We start from the raw sequence: 18,282 nt of genomic DNA on the forward strand, positions 1-18,282 counted from the left end.
GCCAGAAGGGGAGGGGCCTTACACTTTTAAGTGTAATACTTTGTGTGGCCTCCAGAGGCAATAGCTATACACCCCAATTGTCTGGGTCTCCCAATGGAGCGACAAAGAAACTATTGTGCGATCACACTTTTTTTTGCAGTTTTTTCCGCACTTGAAATTTTTTTGCTGTTTGCCAGTACACTATATGGTAAAATTTATGGTTTCATTTAAAAGTACAACTCGTCCCGCAAAAAAACAAGCCCTTATATGGAAAGATTGACAGAAAAATAAAAAAGTTACAGCTCTCAAAAGAAGGGGAGCAAAAAAAACCTCGAAAAATCGCCCGGGGGCTGAAGGGGTTAAATAAAAACAACAACGCAGGTGTCAAGAAGATTTAGAAAAACCTTCCACAAAGTAGTAGGGCGCTCATCAGTCTGACGTTCCTTTTGTAAGACGCATCTTACAGTCCTATGCCCAAAAATTGTCAGGCAAATGAGTTGAGACACATAAAAATATAGTCTAACCAACTGGTAAAAATAAGTCACGATCGCATGTCCCAAGCAGCTTTATGATAAATTTAACCAAAGCATTTTCTGAAAATATGCTGTACAGTTTGCATTTTTGAAGACTCCTTTAAAAATAATCATGCTGTTTTACCGGTCTTCAAGAACTTTGATGGTGTCATGTAGCGCCTTCTGCTGCTCTCTTAGCTGTTGGTTTTTAGAGTAAAATTCTTCGAGTCTCTGGGCATCCCTGTTTATGAGAAAAACAAAAATTGTTAAGTGTACCTTCTTTCCTGACCTGACATACTTAATATGAACTTAATATGAGGGAAAGGTTAAAAGTGTTGGGAATAAGAGCATACAACAGATGATGCTAACTTTGCAAGTACAGCTGTGGTCTAAAGTTTTGATATGGACACAAATTTTGGTTTTCACAGTTTGCGGATTGTTTTTAGATCTTTTAGTCGGATGTTTCTATTTTTACTTAAGTACATCTATCAGCATTTCATAAATTCTTACACTTCTAATCAGAGCTTGGCGTTATAATTTATGTGCTGTTTGCCCTCCTGATTTTTGAGGATTGATGACAAATTCTCAATGGGATTGATATATCTGGAGAGCTTCCTGGCTACGGACATAAAATTTCAAGGCTTTTTCACTGAGCCACTTATGGTAGTTATCACTTTTGCTCTGTGATATGATCTCAAGCAAGCTGGACAGAGCATTGTTCATCACCAAATTTCTCCTTTATTGTTGGTAGAAGTTCCTCTTGCAGGACGTTTACATATCTTCATTGATGGCAGTGTTCCCAAGTAAAATTGTGAGTCAGTGGCCTTGGATTAAAATAAACCCCACACATGATGTTGGCATGACACAGGACTCACGGTAGTACTCACCTTTTCTACTCTCTACAATTATTCTGGCTGTCCCTAATCGTCTGAACGGGGCTTCATCAGAGAAAATAACTATCGCCAGTCCACTACATTCCTATCCCTGTACTTACTGCAGAATGTCAGTCTGTAGGAAATACAGGAACTAGATTGCAGAGGACTGGAAGAAAGATTGCTGGGAAAAGAAAAGGTGAGTGCTACCATGAGTCCTGTGTCATGCTAACAGTAAAGCAGTAAACAGTAAAGCATCTGGAGACAATTCATGTGTAGTGTTTAAATTTCATCCAAGGCAGTGGCTCACTCACAATATTGCTTAAAATTAAAAGGGCTTTACACGCAACGACATCGCTAACAAGATGTCGTTGGGGGTCACGGAATTCGTAACGCACATCCGGCCTCGTTAGCGACGTCGTTGCGTGTGACATGTACGAGCAACCGCTAACGATCAAAAATACTCACCTAATCGTTGATCGTTGACACGTCGTTCTAATCTCAAATATCGTTGCTGCTTTTTGACGCAGGTTGTTCGTCGTTCCTGAGGCAGCATACATCGCTACGTGTGACACCCCGGGAATGACGAACATCACTGTACCTGCGTCCTCCGGCAACGAGGTGGGCGTGTCTTTCATGCGGCTGCTCTCCGCCCCTCCGCTTCTATTGGACGCCTGCCGTGTGACGTTGCTGTGACGCCGCACGAACCACCCCCTTAGAAAAGAGGCTGTTCACCAGCTACAGCGACGTCGCTGGGAAGGTAAGTATGTGTGACGGGTACTAGTGATATTGTGCACCACGGGCAGCGATTTGCCCGTGACGCACAAACGACGGGGGCGGGTGCGATCGGCAGCGACATCGCTAGTGATGACGCTGCGTATAAAGTGGCCTCTATACCTAACATCCTTCAAGAACTTCTCCCACTGATCGAGGAGCAGTTTGGTGATGAACAATGCTTTTTCCAGCACGATAGAGACCATGTCACAGGCAACAGTAATAACTAAAAGGCTCTGTGAACAAAACATTGACATTTTGGGATCATGGTCAGAAAACTCCACAGATCTCAATCACTTTGAGAATGTGTGTTCAGTCCTCAAAAAGCATGAAAACAGAGAAAAAATATAAAAATTGTGATAAACTTCAAGAACTAATTAAATAGGAACAGGTTATCATCAGTCAAAATTCAGTCCAGAAGCCGATGTCCAGCATGGCAGGGTGAAGGGCAGAAGTCTTGAAAAATGGATCAACACTGTTATTATTTAATCTTTGTATAAACATGATGTATTTGTCAATAAAAGTGTTAAATCTTCTGGGTAACCATAGAAACACCTGACTAAAAGATATAGATATATTTAAAAAAACCCTCAAACAGCAAATTTAGTAAATAAAAGCAAACTTGTGTCAGTCTCAAATCTTCTGGCCACAACCATATACAATGCACATATGTTTCACGGCCTGCTCAGTTGGTTAAAGATGAGTAGACGGTGATTTTTGGGATGCCATGCTGCATTGTCAGAAATGTTGTCCTACGATAAAACATAACCTACACTTCTGCATTTACTAAAATTACTAGCAAAGTGCTTAATAAGAAGAATGTGTCTTTAGTAGTCCCAATAAACTGATATTTTGTAGCCTACTGTTACAGCAATGCTGGTAATTAACGTATAGGGGGATTGCTATACAAGCAATTTGCCAAGGTATTTCGGTCAAACTCCAATTGTATTTTACGATGCCGGGGGAAAACCCCCCCCCCACTATTATGGTTGAGCTTATACGGCTACTAGCACCAATATTTGCCACAGAGCGCTACAGTGCCTACAAGTAGTATTCAACCCCCTGCAGATTTAGCAGGTTTACACATTCGGAATTAACTTGGCATTGTGACATTTGGACTGTGATCAGCCTGGAAGTGTGAAATGCACTGCAGCAAAAGAGAATGTTATTTCTTTTTTTTTTTTTTTAAATTGTGAAAAGTTTATTCAGAGGGTCATTTATTATTCAACCCCTCAAACCACAAGAATTCTGTGTGGTTCCCCTAAAGTATTAAGAAGTATTTCAGGCACAAAGAACAATGAGCTTCACATGTTTGGATTAATTATCTCTTTTTCCAGCCTTTTCTGACTAATTAAGACCCTTCCCAAACTTGTGAACAGCACTCATACTTGGTCAACATGGGAAAGACAAAGGAGCATTCCAAGGCCATCAGAGACAAGATCGTGGAGGGTCACAAGGCTGGCAAGGGGTACAAAACCCTTTCCAAGGAGTTGGGCCTACCTGTCTCCACTGTTGGGAGCATCATCCGGAAGTGGAAGGCTTATGGAACTACTGTTAGCCTTCCACGGCCTGGACAGCCTTTGAAAGTTTCCACCCGTGCCGAGGCCAGGCTTGTCCGAAGAGTCAAGGCTAACCCAAGGACAACAAGGAAGGAGCTCCGGGAAGATCTCATGGCAGTGGGGACATTGGTTTCAGTCAATACCATAAGTAACGTACTCCACCGCAATGGTCTCCGTTCCAGACAAGCCCGTAAGGTACCTATACTTTCAAAGCGTCATGTCAAGGCTCGTCTACAGTTTGCTCATGATCACTTGGAGGACTCTGAGACAGACTGGTTCAAGGTTCTCTGGTCTGATGAGACCAAGATCGTGATCTTTGGTGCCAACCACACACGTGACGTTTGGAGACTGGATGGCACTGCATACAACCCCAAGAATACCATCCCTACAGTCAAGCATGGTGGTGGCAGCATCATGCTGTGCGGCTGTTTCTCAGCCAAGGGGCCTGGCCATCTGGTCCGCATCCATGGGAAGATGGATAGCACGGCCTACCTGGAGATTTTGGCCAAGAACCTCCGCTCCTCCATCAAGGATCTTAAGATGGGTCGTCATTTCAAGACAACGACCCAAAGCACACAGCCAAGAAAACCAAGGCCTGGTTCAAGAGGGAAAAAATCAAGGTGTTGCAGTGGCCTAGTCAGTCTCCTGACCTTAACCCAATTGAAAACTTGTGGAAGGAGCTCAAGATTAAAGTCCACATGAGACACCCAAAGAACCTAGATAACTTGGAGAAGATCTGCATGGAGGAGTGGGCCAAGATAACTCCAGAGACCTGTGCCGGCCTGATCAGGTCTTATAAAAGACGATTATTTGCTGTAATTGCAAACAAGGGTTATTCCACAAAATATTAAACCTAGGGGTTGAATAATAATTGACGCACACTTTTATGTTGAAAATGTATTAAAATTTAACTGAGCAACATAACTTGTTGGTTTGTAAGATTTATGCATCTGTTAATAAATCCTGCTCTTGTTTGAAGTTTGCAGGCTCTAACTTATTTGCATCTTATCAAACCTGCTAAATCTGCAGGGGGTTGAATACTACTTGTAGGCACTGTATGTGCCAACTGCTACATGAAGGTGAAAGGGGAACACCACAAGCAAGACGTAAAAAAAACCCCAAAAAAACAGACTGAATCTGACATTTTTCAATTTACCTGTCACAGTCTGAACACCCTGGGGTAGCAGTGCAACCATTCACCTGCATTACGTTATGCATAGCAATCTCTGACTGAGCGAATTACGCGGTCACCAAAGTCACTGTATAGCCCCAACCTAATACGGTATTTCCCCGAAAATAAGACAGGGTCTTACATCAATTTTTGCTCCAAAAGATGAGCTAGGGATTATTTTCAGGGGATGTCTTATATTTTCCCATGCAATAATCCATATTTATTCGGAACAAAAAAGTCAACATTCATTCAAATATAATCATATCACATTCTGCAACATCAACATTTTGTGTTAATTCTATTACTGGTTCAGATGCACATTTTTTTTTATCTGATCTGCTATTCTCATGATACAGAACCAGTCCTATAGTGGTGTGTACATACCATATTTACAAATACAAATTTATTATTCTTTTATACTGTTAAATTTGCCCTCAAAAGAAAGCAGACACCACCTAAAAGAATCACAATTACCATGTACTAAACAATTAGAGTTGGCAAGTGAATGGGCTCTCACATACAATTCTGCATCACTGTCAGGTCCTCCTCCTTTCTACAGAGGTTGGCACCCCCTGGTAACTGGAAGCAGTATCAGTCGCACGGCGTGATACTGGTAACCGATTTGTTTGTGAGAACTGCAGTGCAATGCAGCTGGAATGGTGAGTGACGCAGATGTCTGTCTGAGAGCCCATCCACCATCAACACTTGCCAAATGTAATTGTTGGGGGTCTGTGCAATTTTTATTTTTTTTTTGGGGGGGGGGATTCTTCTTTTTTTGCGGGGTGTCTACTTTCTTTGAAGAATCCTGCTGTATTCTTTAACTTTTTTAGCTCCTTGAACACTTCCTTATGGAACCATAACTAGGGCATATTTTTGGACTGGAGCTTATATTTTTAGCATACTCAAGAAAGCCCCAAATGGGCTACAAGTGCTTATTTTCTGGGTAGTCTTTATTTTCAAGGAAACAGGGTACGTGTCAAGCACAAGTGGATTTTCACTACCTGCAAGGAACATTACACTATAAACTAGAACAGATGACATATACAGCCGATACATGAGAATATTGTCACTAGCTACGTTTAAATACATTTTGCCGAATGCTTCGGGTAAAGTGAGTGACAATTTGGCAAAGAATTGCATTGGCAATCATGGTTTGTGACCCAGTCTCAGAGATCAGTAGATTCAATGGGAAAGCTTGGAAAAACATAAGGCATTCATTGTCGCACTGGTTATCAGCTCTGAAATATTAAACCTCAGGTATTCAACAGGGGTCAGTGAGAACAAGAATGCCTATATACAGCCATTGTATCTACAATGGGACGCTTGTCAAGAGGCTCCAGAAAACAATAATTAAGGTATTTGGTGTGGTATGCATTAAGTCACAAATGAAGAGTTCTAGTAATATTCATCATCCGCAGACGGTAGGACTGACTTCATCGTGTGAAAAGTTTACAATCACATTTACCCAAATGTAGATTAGAAACATTAATCAATTATTCAGACATTATTATACTTTCTTTCTGCCAGGTTACATTACATTATTTGTATCCATAATCTAAAGTGTTGATCACTAGAGCTCAAACTGAATGTTGTCTATAGATGCAAATGAAGGAAGATTGCTGGAGCCTGTAGTCCAGCTGACTGCTGAGACAACCCAGCTCCAAGGCGGAAAGGGTTCTAGAGATTGTATACAGTAATGCGGGCGTCACACGATACGATCTATCGTGCGATTGCATGAGTGATCATACCCGCCCCCGTCGCTTGAGCGTACGGGCAATTAGTTGCCCGTGGCGCACAAAGTCGTTAAACCCCCGTCACATGCACTTACCTGCTGAGCGAAGTCTCTGTGGGCGGCAAACATCCACTTCCTGAAGGGGGTGGGACGTTCGGCGTCACAGCGACGACACACAGCCACTGGCCAATAGAAGCGGAGGGGCGGAGATGAGCAGGAGGTAAACATCCGCCCACCTTCTTCCTTCAGCATTGCCGGCGGCCGCAGGTAAGCTGCAGTTCATCATTCCCAGGGTGTCACACGGAGTGATGTATGCTACCCTGGGTACGATGAACAACCGGCGCAGAGAAGAATAAACTATTTTTTTTAAAATAAACGGCGTGTAAACGATATACGATTTGTAACAGATTTGCGATCGTTCTGAGACGCTCATAGGTGTCACACGAAACGACGTCGCAAACGATGCCGGATGTGCGTCACGAAAACAGTGACCCTGACGACATATCGCACGATGGATCGTCTCGTGTGACGCCCGCATAAGAATAACATGGATAGTATATAAAAAGGATCACACGACAAGAGGAATCCACATTCTGTATTACAGGAGCAGAAGACTCCACACTTAAAACTTACAAACATCTCTGTGTCTTCAACTTGTTAATTTTCATTAGAAGCTCTGAAAACAAAATAATATTTACTGTTAGATGCAAAGAAAAAGACAAGTGAATAAAGAGTTACGGTATCTCCAAGAGTATCTGCATAAATACACCAAAAAGTTAACTCATTAATGACAAGGCCAAAAAAAAGCATTAAAGGGAGAGTCAAGTTTTTGAAAAAAGCAGAATATAGAGACGGAGATCCTGATTGCAGTGATGTGTCACTTACTGGGTTGCTTGCTGTAAATTTTAATAAAATCACTATTTTCTAAGAAATCATCACTAGAGGACTAGTAAACCTTCTGTCATGTAGTCCTTCATATTCACGAGCTCTGAATAACTACGCCCCCTCTACTGATTGGCTGCTTTCTGTGTACACTGCACATGTGCAGAAAGCTGCCAATCAGTGATGTGGGTGTAGCTATACAGAGCTCCGCATTCAGATAATTGTTAGATCTGTAACTTTATTTTTTCGCTGATGAGCCTGTATGAGGCTTTGAATTATGAGGGACAATTTTTTTGCACGACTTCACTTTATATACAAATTACTAAGTCATTCATATACCAAATTTTCTAGCTTATAAGATGTACCTTTTTTTTTTTTCTAGCAAGGACGAACATTTTTCTAAAAAGTGTGTGGTTTTTTTTTGTTGCTTGTTTTTATTATTATAAACCAGAGGAGCTTCGTATGACTGGGGGGAAAGCTGACACAGTGTCATTCCCGATCACTGGGAGAACTTCTCTCTCCCCTCCTGCTGCATCTGCTTCATCTGATAGGTACAGGCAGGACAGAAAGCTACCGGGACCTGCACATCACTAAGTATGCTGCACGCCCTGAGTAGCAGGAGGACCTATCATGTGATCAGTCACATGCCTGGGAGTAAATGTCAAAATATGTTTAGTGTGTGTGTGTGTATACATATAAGTATATAGCAGAGCTGAGTGTGCATGTACTGTGCATACAGCAGTGTTGAGTATATATGTGCACTGATGTAAAGCTAAATGGGCTCATTTAAAAAAACCTGTCATGACAGAAAACCGGCAGAGAAGCTTTGAAAAGTCGTAACATTTTTTGCACAACATGGAGTTACGCAATAATATTGCAGTTTGCCGTTTTTCCATCAATTTGAATCGATTCCACCAGATGGGCAGAGCTGAGGTGTGGCCACATCCACCCATGAGCGATGGACACCGTGATCTACACCAGCGCTACTGTCATTCTCAAGCTGAGCAGACCGTCTACACTGTACACTGATGAAGGTCTGTGTTAGACCGAAACGTCTGTGCTGTATCTGGTCAAGCTTACTAAATAAAATACCAGTTTATTCAACTATTTGAGTGTATTTGCTCTTTGCTACATATGGGACTGGATCCTACTTGAGCACCTACCACACAGAAGTTCCATGTTTATCCACAATAAAGCTATATAGTATAGTCGGCACCTGCCCTGTGTGGAATAAGCTCCGCTTCTGAGCTCACTTCAAAGTCCATCATACTAATACATCATAGAGTGTATCTTATGGAGCATAAAGGGATAATGGATCGTTCAGTACCCATTGGCTGCCACTGTTCCCGACAGTGCTGGTACTGTTTATACAGAACAATGCCCTTTTGGGCAGCTTAAAAGATTATATCACCCAACGAATCAGTGTGTTGCTCATTAAACAGGTAACTGGTAGTCTATGGCTGAGTCCTTGATGTTCGGTGGCCACTGGCTAGGACGGCACTACAGGCATCCCTCACACACAATGTTTTTTCAGTATTTTCAAATGCTTTTATAAGTGCCATAAACTTCAAGTGATTTTTACGGAATATTTTCTCCATGTGTGTTTGTTAACGTTTTCATGGAAGTTGCATTTTTCTACTTCTGCAGAGATGCCACCTCTCCAGTTTACTTTTTGAAGTAGATACCACAAAGTCCATGGACATTACACAGGTTTACACTGTCGCCATAGGCATCCATCAGTGCAGTGTGATTAGCGGCATACTACTCTGTTACCTTGTAGCTCTTTGTCATGACACTCCTTCAGCTTTGTCCACAGTTCCTTGAATAAGTCCCCAGGAGCCAGACTCTCCGTGGAGCTGGGACTTCCACAGCTGCTTCCTGAAATATTCATCTTAGGACAGACGACGTGGATCGCTCGCTCTTACCCGGTACCAATCACATAGCGCTGCTCTCTGGTGCAAATAATACAGGAGACTGTGGTCGATATTCTATGTAGGGTGGAAAACAAATTTCAAGTCACAACTAATAAATACAAAGTAATATTCCATTTATCTAAAATAATATCATCTGTCAGGTGAGTTTACTGCTAGGATTCCCAGTTACGGAGAACAGAAGCACTGTGGGTTCAGGACGCAATGCAGAATGAAGAAGATGATCGGAACTAATTGTACCCACAAGCTCTTCTCTCTGTTTCTCCAACATTTTCATAATGTCAATTTGGGTGCCCTCGAGTGATGAATTCAGCTATAGATTAATAAAAATAAAGTGAAATATTGACCCTTATAAATCTAGCCAAAGATATGTCCTACTGGTCCACATTATGCGCAGTGGCCCCAAACGTGCCAGTTATTTGCAGGATTTGTGCAGCCCGTTTGCGACTTTTCAGGAGAAAGACATGTAATGTGAACTTGTGCATTATGTCCACTGATGTAGGAAGAAGATGGGTTGAATTTGATGAATAATATCTGAAAATCAGATGCCACAGAAGGGCCAAATCTACTATAATGGGATATTTGGCACCACCCTCATGTCCAGCGCAATACTGCTGCATGCGGACCTATTCGGCACTGGATTTTTGGATGGTTTTATGGCAGAACCTAAAGCATCATTCTCCAACATGAGCATGTCAGGGGATGATAGGAGTTGAATTTTCAAAACTTGAAAAGTAGTTTAAAACCACCGGCAATCCCCATGCAGCACTGATCAGATGGCAGGTCCCGGTCACAGGTCTGGGAGCTGATCAGCGGGTGCACAGCTTACTATTTGTGGTTATTATACTATGTGCTCAGTTTATTGCAGAGCAGCACAAGGAGGACCACACATCAATTCAAAACCAAACACTGAGCATGTGCTAAAATGCGTGTGTTCTGCACATGCTCAGATGGAGACCTGGTCATGTGACAACAGTCAGTAATCCTGTACATGATACAGGGACATTGTACAGTGTACGTGCAACTAATTATTCATGATTAATGGCCCCTAGCAATCACAGGACACTGCCCCCAATGTCCCTTGTGATGCATGGCCATATTTACATTGTATGTCTCCTCATAGGGACACATCGTCCACACAGGTAAGAGTCACCCGAAACTATAGAAGAGGTGAACCCTGATAGACAGCGCTGCGCCCGCACTGCACACTGCACACTGCACAATGCACGCTCCTCCGCCCGTACCTCACACTGCACCGCTCATCTCCAGCTGATGTGCCGGCGGGAAATACAAAGCGCAGGAAGCTGCACTGCGTGACGTGCGCGCCCCCGCCTCCTCAGCTACGGCGGGCACGTGACACGCTGCGGTTCTGGGTCTGCACTCTGCACGGCGCCGCTCATCAGTGTGTGTCATGATGTCATGGTCAGCGCGATGTAGTTTGGTGTGTGTCTGTATACTGTGTATAGCGTGTGCAGTGTGTATAGCGTGTGCTTCGGGCATATACTGTCTCCATATACTGCATGTATATTGTGTCTATATGTCGTGCTGTGACGATATGCTGTGTCTTGTCTCCATGTATTGTGTGTTATGTCTGTATATTGTTTGCTGTGTGTATATTGAGTCTATAAGTGCTCTGGCCGTATACTGTGTCTTATCTTCGTATACTGTGTGTGTGTATATATATATTGATGTGTGTATATTTTGTTATGTCTGAGTCTATATACTTTGTGTATGCTGAGTACTGTGTGTATATTGTGTGCTGTGTCTATACTGTGTCTATATATTGTGTGCTGAGTCTATATACTTTGTGTATATTGTGTGCTGAGTCTATATACTTTGTGTATGCTGAGTACTGTGTGTATATTGTGTGCTGTGTCTATACTGTGTCTATATATTGTGTGCTGAGTCTATATACTTTGTGTATGCTGAGTACTGTGTGTATATTGTGTGCTGTGTCTATACTGTGTCTATATATTGTGTGCGGAGTCTATATACTGTGTGTATGTTGAGTGCTGTGTGTGTATACAAACCATTTTGATGATAAAGGGACAGAAGAATCCCCTTTAGCATCTCTATATAAAAAAACAGGACCCCAACTGAATAAAAAAAGTGTGGAGTGAATACCTCTCAAAGCTTTCAGTTTACAAGCCACAAATCCTGCCATAAAATCCCCCATATAGTACTTTTTACCCAGAGACGACACTTTTTTTTTAATTGTATTCGGTGTTTTTATTTTAAGGCCCCCTTCATACGTGCACATAAAAAATGCGCGTGTGGCATGTTCTGTTTTGTTCATCTGTGTAACCATCCGTGTTTACATGTGTGCCGTCCATGTAACATCTGTGTTACATGTACAGGGGAAAAAAAAATCACATGTCACTGAAATTAATGGTTTGGATGTGTAAGAGGTGTGCAAACATATGCAGATGATAGATAGCTAAGGGCCGTTTCACATCTCCGGTATTTTCCCGGAAGCCGGATCCGGCACAAATGCAGTACAGATACTGCATTCATTCATTTACAAAGGAAGCGCAACACCATGCGGACACATGCTTCATATATAACCGCATGTGTCCGCATGGTGTCGCGCTTCCACTGTAAATTAATGTAACTGGACTGTATGTGTGCCGGGTTCGGCTTTCGGCAAAATGTGATGTGAAACGGCCCTAACAGATATACAGCTCTGGCAGAAATTAAGAGACCACTGCAAAATTGTCACTTTTTCTGATTTTTCTCTTTATAGGTATATTTTTGAATGAAATGTAAATTGCTCTTTTATTCCTTTTATTCTATAAACTACTGACAACATGTCTCCGAATTTCCAAACAATAAATTTAGTATTTATTTTCTGAAAATGAGAAAAGGTCAAAATAACAAAAAAATGCATTGCTTTCAGACCTCAAATAATGCAAAAAAACAAGTTCATAATCATTTAGAAACAACAATACTAATGTTTTAACTCCGGAAGAGTTCAAAAATCAATATTTTGTGCAATAACCATGAATTTTAATCACAGCTTTCATGCGTCTTTCCATGCTTTCCACCAGTCTTTTACACTGCTTTTGGGTGACCTTATGCCACTCCTGGTGCAAAAATTTAAAGGGAACCTGTCAGCAGATTTGGGGCCTAAAGGCTGTGGCCACCACCACCGGGCTCTTATATACAGCATTCTAACATGCTGTATATAAGAGCCCAGGCTGCTATTTAGAACGGAAAAGCACTTTATAATACCTAAAACGGTCGCTGCGGTGGAGTTGGGCCATATGGGCGTCTCGGTTCTCCGGTGCTGGCGCCTCCTCTTTCGGCCATCTTCATCCTCCTTCTGAAGCCTATGTGCATGACGCGTCCTACGTCATACACACTCGACGATCCCGCGCAGGCACACTACAATACTTTGATCTGCCCTGCTCAGGGCAGATCAAAGTGCGCCTGTGTAGGACCTCAATGCCGGTGAATGTGGATAACGTCGGACGCGTCATGCCCCCCGGCTTCAGAAGAAGAACGTCAAAGATGGCCAAAAGAGGCGCCGGAGAACAAAGACGCCCATATGACCCAACTCCACCGCAGCGGCCGTTTAGGTGTGTATTATAAAGGGATTTTTACGTGCTACACAGCGGCCTGGGCTCTTATATACAGCATGTTAGAATGCTGTATATAAGCATGGAGGAGGAGGTGTGATGGTGCTTTGCTGGTGACTCTGTTGGGGATTTATTCAATATTGAAGGCATACTGAACCAGCATGCCTACCACCGCATCTTGCAGCGGCATGCTATACAATCTGGTTAGCGTTTAGTTGGACCATCATTTATTTTTCAACAGCACAATGACCCCAAATACACCTCCAGGCTGTGTAAGGGCTATTTGACTAAGCAGGAGAGTGATGAGTGCTACGCCAGATGACCTGACCTCCACAGTCACCTGAACTCAATCAAGATGGTTTGGGGTGAGCTGGACCTCAGAGTGAATGCAAAAGGGCCAACAAGTGCTAAGGATCTCTGGGGAACTCCTTCAAGACTGTTAGAAAACCATTTCTGATAGGTTGGGAAGGACCATGGTTATTCGGCCATTCTCAGCCAAGAAATACTAGCTGTATCACATTAGGTGCATCAATTCTGGCTCATCGCTTCCGCTCTTCCCAATTGCCCTGGTGCTGTGACAATTGGAGTGATGGTATTTAGGGTTGATGTCAGCTGTGTAATGTCAGCTGGCATCAAGCCGTGGTGTTAGTAATGGAGAGGTGTCTATCAGAAACATATGAGGCCCGTTAGTAACCAGTAAGTAGAAAGAAAACACAAAAAATTAATGTTTTTATGTGTTAAAGATATGCAAACATGATACATCAGACCTGCCTGGGGTTTTCTTTTTAATAAATTAATGAATCAGAGAAAGAGTGTGGGGGGTGTTGTTTAAAATAAACTATTTCCTGAATGCATTTAATTCTGGTCCATCTCACACGGACAGCACACATCCCTGACGAAGGCTACACGCCGAAATACGTGTAGGGTCCTGGTGTCGGCACGGCAAAAGTGGGACACACCTTCAGGTAAACACTTGTTCATTTAGGTATGTAACGTCTTTACATATCATTGTGCTCAGCCTCTGTATTGCTCTCTGTTATCATCCTTTTGATCTACATATCCACTAAGCTATACGTTGTTAGTTGTTTCTTTTCTTTTTTTTAGTTGTTTTACTATCCTTAGTATTACTGTGCATCATGTTGACATTATTTATATTGACACATATTTATTCTTGTACTTTATTTAGTTTATATATACAGTATGCCCAATTTTGGGGTTACTGATTTATATATTACATCATATATTTATTACACATTGTGGTCAAAATGTTTGTATTAGGCTGTTTACCATCGAATGTTTAGCTTCTTTATAGTTTGCTCATACGTCACTTTACTACATATTGTGATATACAGAAATTTATTGGGTGTGTACAATTTTTGAGATATATATATATATATATATATATATATATATATATATACTACATAGTGGCTCTGGACTAGAAGGTCTTTAAGATTTTTCGCCCTTCTAGCTGTCACCAAAGGAGCAGATGTTAAGCAATGTGCCAAAATCGGGTCTGTTTGGAGGATGGACCAGTGACGTGCCAGGATGTCACGCATCCCCTGCCACATATAGTTGAAGGTTGAGATAAAGTGGGGACTAGAGTCCACCGCAGTAGACTTAGGTGACCGATGCAATATCGAAGGCCTGTTGGTATGTTTGGCCCTAAGGTATCCCTTTATGACGCAACGACGATTGTACCCATTCTCTGCAAATCTCCTTTTTAGATCATCAGCTTGTAATTCGAATTTGGCATCAGAGGAACAGATTTGTCGCATCCTCAGGAACTGTCCGGTCTGGATAGCCCTAATCGTAGATCCAGTATGGCGTGAAGGAGAGCATTTACTGATGTAAATTTACGAAACACATCCGTCTGTATTCTCTGATTCACGTCCACCTCCAGACCGATACGTAATTGCGTTGAGAAAGAGGTGCTGGGATTATAATCCAATCTTTGATAGTTCTCCCTATCCCTCAGTTGTCTAAATACCTCTCTTTCATATAGATGGATAGGCCAGATCACAATGTTGCCCCCTTTGTCTGCCGCCTTGAAAATTACATCGTCAAAACTTTGCTGTTGTTTGAAAGCTTTTCTCTACGGACCAGTGAGATTGTCCCTTCCATACCGTGTGGATATCTTTTTGAAGTCATCTGTTACAAGTTTCGTAAAGATTTCCACTTCAGGGCAGACAGACAGAGGGGGAACCTTGATGACCTGGGATGGAGGAATGTGGGAGACCTACCCGAATCGGTAGTTTGCTAGAGAAGCAAATGCTCCAATGCTGCAAGAGCTTCCTGTTCCAGGTCACTCATGATCTCCTGAGAAGCAGACTTCTTTTTATGTAGCTTCTTTAAAATAAGTTTTCTCGAAAATAAGTGCAAATCCTTCAAGGCTGTAAAATAATGAAATGCATTAACAGGAGAGAAGGTGAACCCCAGTGATAAGACCTCGACTTGTGCCTCTGAAAGGACATGGGTGGAGAGATTTATTACCTGAGGTTTATTTTTCCCTTTATTGTCCAGGTTTTTCCCAGGGCAAGAGTTCAAATTACAAGCTGATGATCTAAAAAGATTTGCAGAGAGGGGGTACAGTCGTCGTTGCATCAAAAAGGGATACTTCAGGGCCAAACATGCCAACAGGCCCTCATTATTGCATCAGCCACTTAAGTCTACTGCAGTGGAGTCTAGTCCCCGCTTCATCTCAACTTTCAACAATGGGTGGCAGGAGATGCGTGACATCCTGGCACGTCACTGGTCCATCCTCCAAACAGACCCGATTTTGGCACATTCCTTAACATCTGCTCCTTTGGTACCACAGGTACGTGCATCACCGCTAGTGATGCTGCATTGAATAGCATATTAGCACACCTCTCTGGGCATGCTAAGAGGGCGGAATGAACGCAGGAACTATTGCCCCAGTGAATAGTCCCTGCACTCATTCACATACGATAAAAGATCTTTAGAAATACACTTCTGAAGATCTCTTTATCTATGCTACTAGATACAGGGACAGTTTTAGCAATACTGCTGATGGTTCTGGGTGCATGTTGCACCTGACAGATTCCCTTTAATGACTCACTGCAGCATTGTGGTCAATCTATTAATGAATGACAGAGTTAGATGCCCTGCACACAATCACAATATATATTGAGCCACACACCTCAACAAAGATGATTGTTGTTTATTAGAGCTGCTCGGACTGGCAAAAAACCGGGACCGGCAGATCACTGGTCAATTAAAAAAAAACCCGTTCCGCTCCGGAATCCGGTGCCCATATAAGTCAATGGGGACCAGAATCTGGAGATTAAAAACATTGGTGGTAGGGATACGGTGGTAGGAGTGCCCGCGGTGTACTCACCCAGGCTGTGTCATGACGCCAAACTTCTTCCGGGTCACGCTTTTCCCTTCCGGAGCCGACAATTCAATATTCTCTGTTTTGCCCACCCATCGGTGTGTGTAATTGCTTGCAGTTAGACGAACCCCCACCCTGAGTGGCATTGTGTCAGCTAATTGCAACCAATCACAGGCGCCAGGATGGCCGGTGGGTGGGGAAAGCAGTGCAAGCTTCTGCGGGTCAGTATGGTGAGCGTGCATGTAGACAGAAACACATGCGGTTCGCTTCTGTCAGAAGAGTGTGCGGCTGTGCCGGTGATGCGATGTCAGACTCATGCGATTCTGGCATGATATCAGCTGGCACGGCCTGCCACTCTCTGAACATAAGCATGCATGTACCTAGAAACACATACACGCTCCTGTCAGACGTGTGCGCGGCTGTTCAGGTGATGCAATGTCAGACTTGTGCGAGTCCATCGCAAGTGTGACTCCGGCCTAAGAGAAACCGTATGCGGCTTTTTTTAATTTAAATAAATAAAAAAAAACCCGACGTGCGGTCCCACCTAATTTTCATCCCCAGCCAAAGATAAAGCCAGCTGGGGGCTGGTATTGTCAGCCCACAGCCGTCCGGTATTGCCACATCCATTAGATGTGACAATCCCAGTCCTTTACCGGCTCTTCTCGATTGCCTTGGTGCGTGGCAATCGGGGTACTAGCAGGGGTTAATAACAGCGCACAGCTGCTACTAAACCCTAGGTAATTGATGGCACAGGCGTCTATAAGATACCTCTATCATTAACCTATACATGAAAGTAAATAAGCATAAACACAGAGAACAAATACTTTATTTGGAAAAAAACAAAACAAAAACGCACCCTCCTTCACTTTATTAACACCCAACGCAACCCTCCAGTTCTGGCGTAATCCACATGAGGTCCCACGACGACACATTAAGCTCTGCTACATCTCACAGCGAGCGGCCATAGAGAACGACCGCCGGCTGTGAGTGTAGCCTATGACTGAGCCGCGATGAGCGATGACTGCTTAGCCCTATTTTTTATTCAAGGGGGACCATCATTATAAGTACTCTTTCTACACATAACAGGAATTTTACAGACTATGTCTGTTTCAGGGAGACAATGGAATAATTGCTGATTTCCATATCATTATTAAACTTTCACAAGAGTACAAGTGCATTTGCCAAAAAAATAACCTTTTTTCATAAAAAGATCCTTAAACCTGTCAAGATGCAAATTTGAGGGAATCCAATCCTAGGGAAATCAATGTGGGAGCGCATAAGCAGAATAACCTCAGGACAGAGCCATCCTACTCATGTCCTCATATGATCGGGATTTGGTTCCCTGGATTCTTTTTTATTTATTTATTAAAGGGAACCTGTCTTTAAAAATGCTATTAACCTTCAAATATTGGGTTAGTCTGCAGGTTAATATAAAGACATCTGGCCGCCGCACTTAAGGCTTCGCTACTGGGAGGCAATAATGCCAACTTCAGCTTACTGTACATGGAGGGTATAGATGCATTAATGGCAATTGGTGAAGTACAATCATAAATTATGGCTGAATGTCAAGATAAGCAGATAGAATTGCATGACAGTATTCTCATTTGTAAAAACAGACATTTTTTGAATACTAAACCCTTTTTTAGATTGAAAATATTAAGTTACAATTTTTCAGTATGGAAATGTAAACTGGATTTGCTGTCAGGCATTGTCAAAAGGGACATTCTGGACAGACAAACTCTTAGAAAGCCATTGAGCTCTTCCAAAACCACACATACTTCTTCATTCTTGTCCCTACAATGGCTTATATAAATATCTGAATGTGTATATAGTTCTTAGTAGTGTTATATGTCAGCTGCAAAAAGCCACAATAATTCATTTCTGCCATTCTGCATTTTTGCCTGTGAACATTTATGAACAAACTGAATCTTGAATACAGG

At 42.5% G+C, this 18,282-nt stretch overlaps 1 protein-coding gene across 3 annotated transcripts in view; it reads right to left on the bottom strand.

Moving 5' to 3' along the window:
• The window catches only part of RBBP8 (RB binding protein 8, endonuclease), a 146,551-nt gene that overhangs the window by 107,520 nt on the left and 20,749 nt on the right, over window positions 1-18,282 (bottom strand). For 2 of the 3 annotated variants that reach the window (XM_075314456.1, XM_075314458.1), the window contains exons 2-4: window positions 9,255-9,469; window positions 7,233-7,275; window positions 637-732 (exon numbers count right to left, since the gene is read on the bottom strand). In XM_075314456.1, the coding sequence (XP_075170571.1) occupies window positions 637-732; window positions 7,233-7,275; window positions 9,255-9,372 (257 nt within the window). In that variant the 5' untranslated portion in view covers window positions 9,373-9,469. Of the gene's footprint in view, window positions 1-636; window positions 733-7,232; window positions 7,276-9,254; window positions 9,470-10,656; window positions 10,718-18,282 lie in introns of those variants that run through there. The other variant, XM_075314457.1, reaches the window with a different exon arrangement.

The sequence above is a fragment of the Anomaloglossus baeobatrachus genome, chromosome 6 (assembly GCF_048569485.1).
Source record: "Anomaloglossus baeobatrachus isolate aAnoBae1 chromosome 6, aAnoBae1.hap1, whole genome shotgun sequence".
NCBI lineage: Eukaryota > Metazoa > Chordata > Amphibia > Anura > Aromobatidae > Anomaloglossus > Anomaloglossus baeobatrachus.